This window comes from Eucalyptus grandis, chromosome 5 (assembly GCF_016545825.1).
Source record: "Eucalyptus grandis isolate ANBG69807.140 chromosome 5, ASM1654582v1, whole genome shotgun sequence".
Classification (NCBI taxonomy): Eukaryota; Viridiplantae; Streptophyta; class Magnoliopsida; order Myrtales; family Myrtaceae; genus Eucalyptus; species Eucalyptus grandis.
The window spans coordinates 27,518,211-27,534,293 of NC_052616.1; the positions used below are offsets into that span (position 1 = coordinate 27,518,211).

The 16,083-nt window shown below is 38.0% G+C and overlaps 2 protein-coding genes across 3 annotated transcripts in view; both read left to right on the plus strand.

Moving 5' to 3' along the window:
- The window catches only part of LOC108959046 (disease resistance protein RML1B-like), an 88,056-nt gene that overhangs the window by 31,677 nt on the left and 40,296 nt on the right, over positions 1-16,083 (plus strand). The window lies entirely within an intron of this gene.
- On the plus strand, positions 10,904-12,098 carry LOC104446550 (toll/interleukin-1 receptor-like protein). 2 transcript variants are annotated; one of them, XM_010060390.3, is made up of 2 exons: positions 10,904-11,216; positions 11,341-12,098. In XM_010060390.3, exon 2 carries the CDS (start codon positions 11,491-11,493, stop codon positions 12,034-12,036), a length of 546 nt encoding a protein of 181 aa, XP_010058692.2. In that variant the 5' UTR covers positions 10,904-11,216; positions 11,341-11,490; the 3' UTR covers positions 12,037-12,098. The 2 variants fall into 2 exon arrangements, with proteins under 2 accessions (XP_010058692.2, XP_039169015.1); XM_039313081.1 differs by having other exon boundaries at positions 11,345-12,098.

Consider the following 16,083-nt stretch of genomic DNA (forward strand, 5'->3'; position numbering starts at 1 on the left):
CACAAGTGACGGACAACCTTGCTTGAGCATGGTGACCCTCACTCTCTTACCCAGCCCTTTGTGGGCATTGCCAGTGGCCGGCTGGCCATTGGCGAAGAGGAAGAAGAGCTAGCCAAAAAAATGGAAAAAAAGAAAGAAAGGGACAAATGACAAATGACAAATGACGAAAATACCATTGATCGCTAGAAAGACGGGTTCTTATTTGAAACGGATATAGCCACTTCATGCTCTTATTTGAAATAAACATAACTACTTTAGATCCTCATTTGAAATAACATCCACTTTAGACCCTTATTTGAGAAAATAAATGCACTTGATTCTTATTTGAAAACAAAGATCCACGGGCCCTTATTTGAGAAAAATAGGGTATTCCGGGTCCCTTTTTGGAATTTTCCCAATTTTCAATTTTGTTGTGCATATCATTATCAAATTCCTTAACGTTCAATCAAATAAAATTCCTTCCCATTGGTTCTCTTCTTTATATATATGGGATGATCAGATAAATCAAGAAGGACTAGCAAAGATTTTAAACTTATTTCAAAAATAAAGATTCAGGTGTTAGATCAAAATCTTGAATTTATCTAACAAATTTAGATAAATTATCAAAAGGGGTCTTTAAGTTTTTGTTATCAATCAAGAAGGACCAGCAAAAATTTTAATAGTGTATTACATTTCAATACAATACTTATCACAAATATAATTATTCTTATGTTTGATCAAGGATCAATTGATCATGCCATTTGGTGTGACATTGGACTAAATGTAAGGAAATTAGCTTTGTTGGGCTTAGCAAAAGCAAAATGGAATTCCGACTCTAGCTGATAAAAGCTAATCCTTCTGAATTTAACGAGCAAAGCAAAAGCTATTGTGTACAGTAAATGTTCCACAATGAAAGTAAGTAATAATTTTGTTGATATTTACTATGAAAGTAAGTAATAATTTTGTTGAATGATATGATGTGAACGATATCTTATCTGCTAGTACCAAGATCCCACCAGCACATCGTAAGTAAGCAATAATTCTGCTTGAGTAATAACTCTGTTATAGTGATTGGACGGTGACCAGTCTTATTGCTCATGCTACTATATTTTCTGGCGACTATCTTCCCTTGGTGATTTTGTTCTTATTCTAACAAGTTGACCCCGTGGTAGTCATCTTCTTGTGTATCTCCTCGACGGTGTGATTGTTAGGGGCTAGCTTTTCACTGTTGGTGGACTCCTTAATTTTGGAAATGATTTTCTCCATTACCCAAGTGTCGCGACCAATTTTTTCGGGTGTGAACTACCTAGGTTTTGGCTAATGGATTGTTAAGCCTAAACTTAACTCGGGCTCTCCCAAGCCCATACCAATTCGCGACTTAGGTTTGAATTTTTAACATGCAAATTGATTTTATTTAGGAGTCGCCACTAATCAGTTTATGGTAGGTCGATTAGACACCTAAGTAAAATAATGGGAGAATTACTTTACTCCTACGAACCAGGAGACTAAAGTACGGGGACTTGATTACATTAGATTTTTCTAATGCCCTTTCAGTACCATTCTTTTTATTTTCAAAAAAATGTTTGGCAATTGAATTGATTTTAATTTAACTTCCTAACATGTGAGGTGATCATACATGTGCGCATACCACCAATTTAACACTAAAGAAAGCAATTAAATATTGCAAAACATACCTAGAGCAACGAAAGCATACGCATTGTTAAATCGAATTCACATGTGACCCTAGATATGATTTCTAATTAACACGCAATTTCAATTTTTGTTTTCACTTTATTTAATGAAAATCATGACTTATGCAATGCATGTTAATAATCTAATATGACATGGCAGCATGACCTAAACTATATGACATGAAGAAATGCAATAATTAAATGCAATCTAAATGGCCTAATTCTAATGACATGCAATGCGATGCAATGACATACAAAATTATTTAAACTAAGATGACATGCCGCATATAATTTAGCACGCGAGTTATATATCATGCGACATTTATTAAATGATTTAGTCTAATGACGAGGAAGTTCTAATTAGAAATGAACCTAACAATAATCACTAAAATGACGTGCATTTCATGGACTTAATTCCATATGACATGGACATTTTTATTTTCTTAACAAAACATGCAATTTATCTAGGAGAGATTATTTACCTATAATTGATAAACATGCAATCCTAACATGCAATGACGTGCAAAGAATGCCCTAATTCAACATGATATATGGATGATGATTTTTAGTTTTTATATTAATTTCGAAATCAAAATTTCATATGCAATTCAAATAATGATAAAACTAACAACCTAAATGAATGCATTTTTTTGTTGTTGTTTTTCTTATATTTTTTTAGATTTTTTTAGTGATTCTCTAAAACAAGCCATTATCAACTAAACAGTAAATCTAAACAATCAAGATATGCAATCATATAAAGGATCAAAATAATCGAAAAAATAACCTGTTGTCTCACAGGTTAAATTAACGATTATCCTAACCCTAATTATCACGACAAATGGTTCAAAATAACTAAAAATCTGATCCGAATTCTTACGGATCAAATTAATAATTATATTGATTTAGTACTTAAAAAACTATCAACAAACCCCAAAAATTAATGTAATTAAAAAAAATAACCCGACATCTTACGGGTCAAATTAATAATTACAATAAGTTTAGGGATAACTTATGCGGATAATGCCTACAAGATTCATAAAGTGAACATTGGGATCCAATTAAGTAAATAACTAAAGAATATAAACAAAATAAAGTAAAATAAATGAACAACCTAATAGATTTTGCTTTTTCTGTTGTTTTTCCTTTTCTTCTGAGCAAGGCAGCACGTGGTGGCCGGTCCGGTGAGGAGTCGCCGGCGAGGCAAGGCAGGTGGGTTGGGCGGCAGAAACACGTCGAGGCAGAAGCAGCTTCGCGGGTTGCTGCAAGGGCGTCGGCTCAGCGTCCGGTGGGGCTTCGAGCGAGGCGGTCGCGAGTGAGGTTGATCGGCGATGGTGCAGGCGCGGCGAGAGGGAGGCGCGGCGGTGCGGATCCGGCAGGCTTAGGCGTTGGGCACTGCAGGTGGAGCTTCGGATTGAAGTCGGGTTAGAGCAGAGGGCACAGAGCGGCTTCACGGGGGCAACGCCTCTCGATTGCGGATTGCAGGTCGTCAAGTGGAGCGATGAGGGTGGCGACAGATGCGGCACAGCGTCAGGCAAACAAGGACAGGGGCAACAGAGACAAGCGGCGCGGCGGAGAGGCAGGCGCGGGTGAGTGGGGCTCCGGCGCAGTGGCGCGGGTCGTCGAGGCTTGCAGACGGAGACCGGCGGCCACGTCGGCGCGGGGAAGGAGGCTCGGCTGCGGCACGGCTCGGGCCTACTCGCGGAGGGTGGAGCGTCGAGCTTCGGGTCGCCGGGGCAGGGCAAGGCTCGGCGCGGCACGGTGGCGGAAGCCTCGCGGATGGAAGTTGCAGAGGAGGGGCAGCGATTTGGGGAAGATGATGAACAGTAGGGGTCAAATCACCCCTTTACTTTTCTCCTCTCTCTCTCTCTCACGTCACTCTCCCTTTTCCTTCGCTTTTCTGCATAAGCTTTTTGCTTTTTTTCTTTTCTTTCCTTTTAACCTCCACGGATGGCTTCTCTCCCCTTTCACTTTTTCTGAATTTTTTTAAAAGAAGCTCCCCCGGACGAAGAGAAGGCCACCCCCATTTATAGAGTGAAAACTTAGTCTGCTCAACCTACGAAGATTTGCATAACAACTCAATCGCTGAAGATCATCTTTCGAGATTATCGTGTATGCTGACTCATTCATTGAAATCATCTATTAAAATCTTCCAAGTATTTCGATTTTCGGCCAATTTGAAGATTTTATATCGCTTCGACGATTGAAGATAAGCTGGAATTTTTTTGTGAAGATTTTCCAAATAATTCACTTTAGATAAAACTCCATTATCCAATTCTAAAATCTTTCGAGATATCCATCCGCAACAAAATATTTTAGAATATTCCTTATCCTCCTTAATATTCCCAACTTTAAGATTACAGTGCGATTTTTAAATTTCCAAAAATCATCATAATATCGCATCAAATCTTAAATTTTCACAAGATAATCAATTAAACAACAACGACGGGCTTGGGTTAATTTTATCCTTTCATGGGCCTAGCCCGGCTATTAATTTAAAATTCAAAACCACCGATTCAACCCATCCACCACCGGTCCAAGTAAATGCAAATAAAAAATAAATGCACCTACAACTAAATGCTATGCAATTAATTAATTATTGATTAAACCCTAATTTTAATGCGATAAATGACTAAACGGACCGTCAAAATCTAGGTGTCAACACGCAGTATATTCATATGGTGATTGTCCAGCCACAAGGTGGCTTGCTGCAAGAGATTTCTGTTGCAAGAATAATGCATTTGATGATCCAACTAATTGTTTGTGATCTTGTGGTGATTTGGGCATTTTGGTTGTTTAACTAATTTCTAACTGATTCTTCAAAAGTTTGCATCTTCAAAGTTTATTCCCCCTCCCGTAATTTATGCATTCTTACCATAAAAGCATGCATTTATTTCTGGATTACACACATTTTCTTGATGTGTGATGACCAAGCCTCGCTCAATGGCAAAAAGTTGATGGAGAAATCCATTCCTTGTATAACTAAATTCACCCAATTTTCACTTAAAAGATAAAATTGTACCAAATATTCAATTGCAATTTAATTGGTAGCCCCAAATTCATAAACTTTTTTTTTCCTTTTAGTTTTTCTATTTCAATGTAAGATTCAATTGTCATAATTAAGAATTTCATATGTCTAGTTTTTCTTTATTGTAGGCATTTCAAATATATTAAAAGCACCATTTCTTTTATTAACTATTAGATTTTTTTCTATAAAGCTTAGTTTTGTTGAAAAAAGTAATTTCCAAGAAATCTAGTTCTTTTACATGATGTCGAGGAAAATTGAGGATAAATTGTCGAGTAGAATCTAGAAAAAATTATTTTATAGATTTTTTTAACACAATCACTTGTTTACAAATTTTCAATTTTGATTTGCATATCATTATCAAACACCTTTTCATCGTTTGACGGAAGAAAATTCCTTCTCATGGGTCCCCCTCCAACCCAGCCCAGCCCAGCCCAACCCACACAGAGGGATGATCAGATAAAAAGAAAACCCTGTTGAAGGTTTGAAGATTTTCCAAAATAAAATCACAATTAAATTTAATTAAATTGAAAAATTACATAAAATAAGAAACTTTTAAAAATGTTGATGAAATCTCATTATTTGGAATTGATAGAAATTAATATCGTTGACGAAGCATGTACGAAAATATATCTAGATGCTTCATTATGCACAATGGTTTTAGTGCATTCCTAGTTTTTCCACAACGCCTTAACATCTGTGTAAAAGTATCTCAACAATAATAAGGGCAAATGATAAGTTCTTTAATATTATATAAAAAGACTTGATACATATTTTGGACTAATAAAATTAAAAAATAAATAATTCATCAAGAAAGTGAACTTTTGAGATAAGAGGGAGAAATAATAAATGAGTATTTATTAGAGAAATGATGAGAAGAGACTTTCAAGGTGTTGATCATGTAAAATAATTTGTGTTTTTTTTCTAACTAGTGGCTTTTATATAGAGCATGTAATACGTTATAGTAATATTTAAGGATACACTAAAAAAAATTCTTTAATACATTAAGAAAAATAAAACACGTGGAATGCATAATTATGGCAATTAGAAACAGTAGGGAAGGAAACAATGTGATTGTCACTTTAAATTGCAATTGAATGGTTGAAGGCAATTTAGCCTTTCTATTCTAAATAGTAAATGGGGGTGGATTGGATTATATAGGGTGGAAATAGTGCCGCCCAAAATTTAAAGGAGAAATTAAAATCACAATGGGATAATATTTTCTTTTCCATATAGAAAGAATGTTAGCTCTTGTGCACGCTTTTTATTCCTACGTCATGAATAGACCAAGATGATAAAGTGCAGAGGTCATCAATAGATTTAGAAACATTTTGTGTGACTTCACCAACAATTGGCTTTTAACAGTGTATCATGCATTATGGTCAATCTGCAACTCTCGGATACGGAAGGTGACTTTGTGCTGATTTCACATTCACAATTTTGCAATGACAAAAGAAAAAGAGTAGTCAATGGAACAAAGGCAACATTGATCATTTGGCTTAGCAAAAGCATAAAGGAAGTGTGGCTCCGGCTGAGAAAAGCTAACCCTTTTTAAGTTAAGGAGCAGAACAGAAGCAATTACAGTCTGCTTTTTTCTAGACTAGAAATTGAGGAAGAGATTTCTCACCAAAAAAACAAAACGGACAAAAGGATTAAAGGGGATCCATTATACTTCCTTAGAGGTCACGCCAAATCGTCTGCTTATGGAGCCAGACCACTGGCATCATCTTATGTTATTATAATTCTATATATGTCTAGAAGGAAAAAGGCATTAAGACAAGCGTCTAGGCTGGGATCCCGTGATTCGTGCAATGATTGAATTGCATAATTTGAATTAAAATACAAATCTGTGATAACAAAAATTAGATACAATTCTAACTGATTTGTGAGTCTATTCCCTCACTTTTTGTTTCTCAAATTTAGGCACCTGTATGAGAAGCTTAATTTTTACGTGAAATTAATCGTCAGTATCGATAAAACATTTTAAATTTTTGTGTGCGCGTATGTGAAGTGAGTTTCTATACAATCGCATAATATTATATTTTAAACTCGGTGCTCACCTTAAAAATGACATTAGGAAATGATCACATTTTGTGTGTGTGCATGTGTGAATAATCTGCAGAAATGGAGAATAAATCTAGACCGCATTCAATGGAGCTAGAGAAAGGTTCAATGCCTTCGATTCATTAGAGACGTCATCATCGATCCATTAGCAAAAAGTAGTTGATTTAACCATAAAATTTTGGGCTTGGCACTTATAAGAAAGAAAAAAAAAAGAAAAAAAAAATAAAGCTCTTTGGTCGTTTCATGGATGTTTCTATGATCTTTCCAAAAGGCATTCTAGGAGTTTGACCGTTGAATTGGAAGAAAATAGTTGTTGACAAGTCGGGAATCCGTGGCTAGAGGACTAAAAACAAGTGAGGACATCTTTGGCACTTTTGGTCAGTGTGTTAGACTATATATTTGATGGAACAGTATAACAAACTTCATTTCAAGAAACCTTTCTTTTGCCAACAGGAGCGAACTGTATGGGTAGCCTGAACGCTGAAATTTGCTACAACCAACTCCCAACGCCTCTTTAACTATTCAGAAGCATCTTCAACGGTTGGATTGAAGGGGGAACGCCTATATAAAGAGGATCAAAACAGCTAGAAGTCGTGGCTACCGTACCTTGAATGCCGGTGAAGAATGCCTAAGGATGGAGGGAGCCACCGGTTGGACACCAAGAGGAGAGGACACCGCTGAGCAAGGCCAAGAAGAGCCTAGAGAGGTTCACAATTTGAGAGCTCCTGAATGAGTTGTGTCTCCATTATGGCTGGCCATAGGAGGTTTATGAAGTCTCTACAGGTCCTAATTGGGTTAGCATTAGGACTAGACGGGATGGAGCTCACAATCGGTTAAATAACGAGACTAAAATGACTTCAAAATGGACGACGTAGATGGGGTGAGGAGAGATGAAGAGGGGTGGTTGGCAGTTGGATTAAGCGGGAAGCGTTTGATGAGATAACAGCTATTGAAACAAAATGCTACATTATCCGCTCGATCTAAATTTGGATGATTTCTCACAATTTGGAATTTTGGCTGATTTCTCAAAACTTTGGGATTATCGTTTAACTCACTGTTTGGACCCTAAAATTTCAACAATCTTGGAGAGGATGTTCCATGGCTCATTGAACTAAACTTGACCTTGCAGCCGTTAGCAATTTGATTCTAGGCCCACATTGCCTCTCGAACTCGGGTTTGAGCACTAAAAAGGTGGGAAATTTACGTTCTAGCTTAATTTCTATGCTTGAGCTACAAAAATCATGTGAATGTCAATTTAAGCACATTTATTCACCATGATTGCCCATTTAAGCTCACTTCTCTCATGGCAAGTTGGATTTTGAAGTTCTATCTCATGCCAAGTCACTTCTCGAGGTCGCCTCTAGTTCCCTGTATATGTGTTAGTACTGAAGTGTAATAAAAATACAAATATAATGCTAATGCAAATTATGCAACATTGATATATTTGTTTAAAGTCCGATTTGATCCCTAATTTCCCGTTTAATGAATGACTAATCCATTAGCCAAAATTAGGTGTCGACGATCGGGAATGGATCGGATGCCCATTGTTCAGACCGTGGGCATCCATCCCACTTTTGGTCTATTTGAGACTCTCCGGGTCGGTCCTCCATGGTCCCTTTGCTTTGTGATCACTCTAGGATTGTCGAGGCATGCTTTGGGTCCTCTTTTTAAGCTCGGGGATAGGCCGAATGTGTCTTTTCATACACAGATGAAAATGGAGATGTCGAATAGGTATCAGTCTAGCCAATGCCATCTTCCGACTCAGAGTTTAGATGACGTCTCTTTCTTATTATAGTCCAACATTTAAATTTAGTTTTATTTTTTTCTCATATATAGATAATCTCTTCGTATTAATATACACACATATATAAAGTATAAAAAGAAGCATTTTTAATGCGTATCGGCTTTTTCGCAGTACAATATAGGATGAGATTAATATTGACTATTGTTAGTTGCATCATAATGCATTTAGGATTAATTTCTAATTACAAAGATTAAAATTTTTTCATTTACTAGACTAGTGCATGTCTCTTCTTATGAATAGCTCACAGGTCCTGTTTTAGGAATTTATAACAAAGCGTTGTATTAATTTGGTTTGATACGGCTGAAATTGCTTTTATTCTGTTCCATCTTTATATTTATCATTGATTGGTCAAATTTATTGTATGAGTATCTATGTATGATAATATAGATTTACATGTTTAAGAAATAAAAAATGAAAATATATTGGAAGAAATCATTTTTATTAAAAGAAAAAAAGTTACTAGTGATAGGTGCTAGGCAAAACTAGCTTAACCAAGTTCTTGCATCCAAAACCTCTAGTTCACCAAAGTGGGGCGAGCTCCTATGCCTTACTTGGCTCACAACTAGCCTATAATAGGTTAGTGGCAACTCTGATTAAAATTCAACTATTTAATAAAAGAGAAATCAAGTTGTGGTTGGCGGGATTTGGAAGAACTGTACATTGCGTAAGCACCACATTGTAAGAGAGTTATATGTCTCCGCCTAACGATTCATTAAATTCTTTCAAAGTTCATCTTGGCAAGATCGTGGTAATGTGCATATTGATGTAGTTCAAATGTAATTTTTCATTCATAATGCATAGACATGTAATTATAAAATTTCATATTGCATATCAACATTCAAAAAAGTCACGTTTTTTACAGTATACACGGAGCATAAGTTCATGAACTAACGACACTCGAGGACTCTACTTATCCGCCAATACCCTTAGCTGCCCAATTGGTGTGAATCTCAATTAGTTTTTTGAATTTATGAAGGAAGGCCGCAGGTGACTTCCACGCAAATGGAACATAACAACAGAGTAATGGCAAGTGGAACATGTATTAACTTGTCCAATACGTCCAACATATATCTAACTAACTTTTAATATAATATATTCAGTTCTCCAATAAGTCCAACATCTAACTGACATACAATAATATAATGCAACAGTCCAAAATGTCCAACATCTGACCAACATGCAGTAATAAAATATTTCCGAGACGACCTCCTGCTCTTCGAAGACTTTTATCAATTATTTCCTCAATTTAGCCTCCTATTTGGTGCGAGTCTGATTTTTTTTTTTTTTAACTTATGAAGGAAGGCCGCAGGCTACTTCCAGGCAAATGGAACATGATAACAAAGTAATGGAAAGTGGAACAGATGTCAGGTTGTCCAATACGTCCAACATCTAAAGAACATGCAATCATATGAGATATTTCCTAAACGACCTCCTCGTCTTCGAAGACTTTCGCCATTTATTTCCTCAACGTAGCCTCCTCTTTGGTGCTCAGTCTGATTTGTTTTTTTTCCCCGATGAAGTAAGGCCCGGGTAACTTCCAGGCAAGTGGAAGACTATAAGAAAGTAATGGCAGGTGGAAAATATAAAAAGTTGTCCAATACGTCAAACATCTAACTAACATACAATAATCTAATATATCTTCGAGACCACCTCGTGGTCTTCAAAAACTTTCGCCAATTATTTCCTCAACTTAGCCTCCTCTTTCGCGCTTAGTCTGAATGGTATTTATTTATTGATGAAAAAGGCCCCTGGTTACTTCTAGGCAAGAACATGATAACAAAATAATGACAAGTGGAAAATATATTAAGTTGTCTAATACGTCTAACATCTAACCGAACAAAATAATAGAAATTTGATTAATATCGCGAGTCTCTCAAGCAGAGTATTAATGAGCTTGATTTTGATTTTGATTTTTTTTTTTTATGAATAAAATTCTAATTGAAAGATGTTAGATTATGCTAACACCAAGCACAAACAATTGGCTCTTTACCGGTACATCATGCGTGGTAAGTGAAATAAGGCAAGAATCAACTGATCATGCCGATTTGCTTGATTCGAGATTGAAAGTAAGAAGATTCGCTTTGTTTGGCTCCGCTGAGAAAAGCTAATCCTTTTTTAATTTAATTAGCAGAATGAAAGCAAATCTTCTTTTTCTAGCCTAGAAATAAAGGAAGAGATTTCCTTTCTTATCGCAAAGCACTTCAAACGCGCGACTCCGGCAGTCTCTTTTCGCCCATGGTGCGGTTACTCCTCCTAAATGACCAAACTGCCCTCACTTCTTGACGAATTTCTATAAAAAAAAAAAATACCCGGACTCTGAAAAATCCCTGTTCTTCCCTCGGTCTGTCCCCTCCAATCGGTCATCAAGCCTCCGCCACCTCGCCGCTGCGTCGCCGTCGACGTCGTATCCCCTTCCCGTGCCGTCACCCCTCGTCGTCGAGCCGCCCCCGGCCATCGCCTGCGCCGACCGTTTCGCGTCCTGTCGGCCAAGCCACCATCTCTGTACCCCGACTCTCTCTCCTCGAGGCAGCCTCTTTCCGTCTATTCGCGGTCGTGGGCAACACCAGATCTGAGGTCGCCCGAAGCCGACGAGGCCGGATCTGGGCTTGGCGAGATTGGAAGCGATGGTCCTCCACTCCCCACTCATTGCTTGAAGGTGAAAACTGATGCACAGCTCTCTCTCTCTCTCTCTCTCTCTCTCTCTCTCTCTCTCTCCCCTTCCGTGTTTCCTCTTCGAAGCAATTATTTTGTCGATCTGAATGGTTTTTTCACTTGCGAAGGAAGGCCGCAGGTGACTTCCAGGCGAACGCAGCGAAAGTGAGAGATCTCTCTCCGTTGCGTCATCAAGTTGTTACAAGGATCAGACTCGGACTTCCCAAGTCACCGGACAGACCCAATTGGGAGATCCATCTCTGCATCGTCCTTCCACAATGAAGAGAAAGAGGGAGGAAAAAGAGACGGAGACGGCAGCTTCAACAAGCAGTAGCCGAGATGACGGATCGGGGAGTGGCTATGAGGTGTTCCTGAGTTTCAGAGGGCCCGACACCCGCTTAACCATGGCTGATTGTCTCTACAATGGCCTGATTGGTGCAGGGATCCATGCTTTCAAAGACAACGAAGAGCTCCGATTTGGCGAAGAGATCGAAGGTGGCCTCTTGCAGGCGATCAATGACTCCAGAATTTACATCCTGATTTTCTCCCAAGACTATGCATCAAGTAAGTGGTGCCTCCGTGAACTGGCACGCATAGTGGAGCTATCGAGAGCTGACGATGAGAAAGTGATCCTCCCTATATTTTACTACGTGGACGTGGATGATGTCAAGCTTAAGACTAAGTTATATCGGAAAGCCCTTCGGAAGCACAAGAGCGAATATGGGAAAGATCTAGCAAAGAAGTGGAAGAAGGCTTTAAGAGAGGTTGCCAGAATTAGAGGAAGGAATCTAAAAGATCACGGGTATTATTTGCTTATCCATTGACTTTATTTTCTTTGTTGAAATTTTCGATTTCTCATTCCTTTAAAGAATAGTTCTTCGATTTGCTGCTAGCAAACCTTATGCAACATATGGTTGGATTTGACGCAATGAGGGAGCTAGAAATTTTGCTCAGAGGGCAAGGCTTCTTGCACAAATTGACTTTTCACTTTTAATATCAAGTTTTTATAACAATTAAAGTTAAGGCATAGAAACTTAATTAATTAATCTATAATGCCGAAAAACCAAGATATTCATGAAGATTTAAGATGTGATAATATAGTAAGACCGTATATTTGTGAAAAATAAAAAAAAAAATCTAAGTTTCTTAACTTCAATTGCATTGCGTATATGAATTTAAGGACTTTTGGTGTAATTTTCCTTGACCCTATGCCTATAATGTTTTCCTGAAAAATTAGATTGAGTTTGATGTTAGATCTTTCTGTTTTTGTTACATTAAGGAAACATAGAGAAATTATAGCATAGACTTAGTCTATCACAGTCTATAAGATATCCAAAAACTTACGGCCAAGAGGGAAAAACCGATCCTTGTGGTTTTGGTTTCAGCCCTAGGGAAAACAGCAGCTTGAAATAACCGGCTAATTACGGTCGCACCACCGAGTTACACAAAAATAACGGAGATTTTTATGATGATAGTTTTATAATCCCATAAGAGGATACTATAGGTCATGGTTTTTCTATTTGGTTTGAGTATACTAGACCGAACATTGCAAAGATCTTTGTATGCCATTATCCAAAAGAACCAAAAAAAAAAAAAAAAAAAAGGATCTCTGTAAGTGTTAGAGGTTCAATTTTCCACTATATTTCTGATTGGAGTAATTCTTGATTAGTTTGCAAAGAACTGACTTAAGTTCAGGTGTGTTATCAATCTTGGGCTTTTGTTTTCATTGTGGTGGGACAGGGTCATAGGCTCCTCTAGTGGCCAATTGTGCATAGACAAGATCTGCAAACTTAAACTGAATATTCTTCTATAGTGATTTATAGTAGAATGTTAAAACATAGAAATTGGTTCTTGCTGTTGCTTTAAACATGGACCTATTCATGGCCTTATATCTTGATTAACCAAAAATTCACCTAAGGGACTTCCAAGTAGTTATAGTTATGGTTGGAGAAATCTAAAAGCCTCTAGAAAATGGATAAGTACTTTAACAATTGTAAATTAACTTGAGATATGGAGTTACCCTCTATCTTAGTTTGTGATAGTTTTTGACATGCGGACCTGCTGAGGTGTAGCTTTGCACACAAAGGGACGTTTAAGTGTGATAACTTACAAAAAGGTACTTAAGTGTCAAAATCGAAGTAAAATGGATCACTTGAGTGCCAATTCGGCCAAAGTTCGGCCAAAACGCCGACGTGGCATTTCAATGACAGGAGCCCAAAATACGCCGTTTTTGCATCGACGTGGCCAAATAATGCAAAAATGGCGTCGTTTTGGTGGCGTGGTAAAAAAAAATAAAAAATAAAATTATTTAAATTAATTTTAAAATTAAATTTAGTTAAAATATTAAAAATTAATAATTTTAAAATTAAAAAAAAAAAATTAAAAAATTAAAAAATTAAAAGGGGGAGGCGGCTAAAGGGATCAGCCCTCAACCCCGCCGCCACCGCAGGGAAGGGCCCGACGACGGCGGGGGCCGGGGGCAGCAACCCGGCCGGCCGGTGGCGAGGGCTCGCAAGCCCTCGCCCCAGATCGGGGAGGGTCGCGGCCCTTGCCCGGATCTGGTGGTCGGCGGCCCTCGCCCGGCCAGGGCCAAGGGCCGCCGCCCATCGGGGTCGCCCCGGCGGGCGGCGGGCCTTGGCCGCTGGCGCGGGCCACCAACCCTTGCCAAATTTGGGCGAGGGCCACGACCCTCCCGGATCCGGCGAGGTCGGCGACCCTCGCCGGCCCGGTCAGGGCCGCGGCCGCCGACCCTCGTTGGATTTGGGCGAGGTGGCGCGACCCTGTTGCCGGGTCGTGGGGTCGTGACCTCCTTGCCATCGGCCCTTCGCCGCGGCGGCGGGGGCGGCGGGCGAGGGCTTGTCCTTGAGCCGCCTCCCCCTTTCCTTTATTTAAAAAAAAAAAATTAAAATTTTTAATTTTAAAATTAAAATTTTTAATATTTTAACTAAATTTAATTTTAATTTAATTAATTATTTTATTATTTTTACCACGTCAGCCCAAAACGATGCCGTTTTGCATTATTTGGCCACGTCGGCGTGCAAAACGGCGTCGTTTGGGCTCGGTTCCCTTGAAAAATGTCATGTCGCGTTTTGGTGGACTTTGGCGGAGTGGCACTCAAGTGATCCGTTTTCTCGAATGTGACACTTAAGTGTACCTTTCATAAGTTATGGTCTTTAAGTGTCCTTTTTTACTAAAAAGTTATGGCACTTGAAGCGTTCTTTTACCGATAGTTTTTTTTTATAAACCCTAGCCGTTACTCTCTGCTTACTTACATTCTTCTTCATTACACCTTACCATTTCTATCTTTCGTTAAACGCATTAATAGTTTCAATCCTCGAGAACGGCTAGCCTATTACTGCCCATGCCCAACTTGTGTCGTGCAACATTCCCAGGGAGGCAATTGTTTTGAGAAAAAATTTCCTCAAAAAAATTGCCTCATCCAAGGTAGGCCACTGCGGGGCGCAGATTTCCCATGCTCCATGCCCATCCATAATCTTAAAGTTATCGGTTTTTATATGAAATTATCAACTTTAATTTGTGTCTTACCAACCTCTTTTTCCATTGTTTTACAAACTAGTTTTAGCTTACCGGCTTTTGTGTGAATCATTACTAAGTTTATTAGATTGTTTGCCAATTTACAACTTCTGTACAACTTACCATATTGTTTACTCCACATTTCAAAATTACCAAATCTTGTACCGAATTACTCTAATATGATTGTCATATTAACTAATCTCTAATTAAGTTAATAACTAGTTTAAGCTACCCATTCTTATTTGAGCTACTTATCAGTATTTATTATTTATTTCAAAACTACCAACCTTCATAAAAACTTTCATTAATAATGCACAAACTTTTATTTGCACTGGTTACGAACATTATTAGGCAACCAAATCTGTTGTTAAATTACCAATCCTAAGTTGAGTTACTCACCAATTTATTTTGATTAAAGTATCAACTAGTTTGCCGTTACCAATATTATAAAAAGAACGGGTAACCTAAAATTATTTCTAACTTATTTGGAGAAATGTTTGTTGGTAACTCGAATCGAGGTTGATATATATTCCAGATATTCTTCCTCATTTTCGATTAGTATTCTACTCGATCGGTACGTTAAGAAAAATGCTTTTGAGATAGTATTCTTGTTTCCGATATTCAAGGCAACTGCAAGTGAGATTTTTCTTTTCCGTTAACCTTCAAACTCATCCCTATCGCTTGAAGAGATTATCAAGATCGAGTTTACCGAGGACTTGATATTTAACCAAACTTCTAGAGGTCTTGCTATTAGCTGTGTGCGACGAGAAGAAACCAACCGTTGTGAAAAAGTATAAAATGAAGTGGAGGCATAATTATCGAATTAGTTCTAAATTTATTGTGCATGATATTTGAGTACTAGACATTTTAATTTTGTCGATGTGGTCATAAGTATTTGCGTGAAATTTTCATGTAATCTTTCTACCCAATTGCCGCGAGAAATTACTAACATGACGTCCATTCATCGTGATTGTCATACGTGGCTAGTTGACGTGGACAATTTTACTTGAAATGACATCCTGCATAGATTGCCACTTCAGCAATTTTCGGTGGACATTGACTGTAAGGACGACATTGAAATTTTGTATAAAAGGTTTAGGGTAATATTATTGAAATTGAAAAGTTTATGACTGAATTTACATTCGTATAATAAATTTAGATTAATTTCATAAGTTTCCCATAAAATGGAACAAAGCCCACAACCTATTCCAACACAACGGCTCATAGCACTAGTTAGTCACAATTTGCCAGAGTGACTTCTAGTGGCCCAATTAGACCCTTGTCACAAAATAATCTTTTCCCATCATTGACTAAACCAAAGGAACTTGAAAGCATTA

Coding starts and splice junctions, on each gene's coding strand:
- LOC104446550 (XM_010060390.3), top strand. CDS start 11,491: ATGAAGAGAAAGAGGGAGGAAAAAGAGACGGAGACGGCAGCTTCAACA.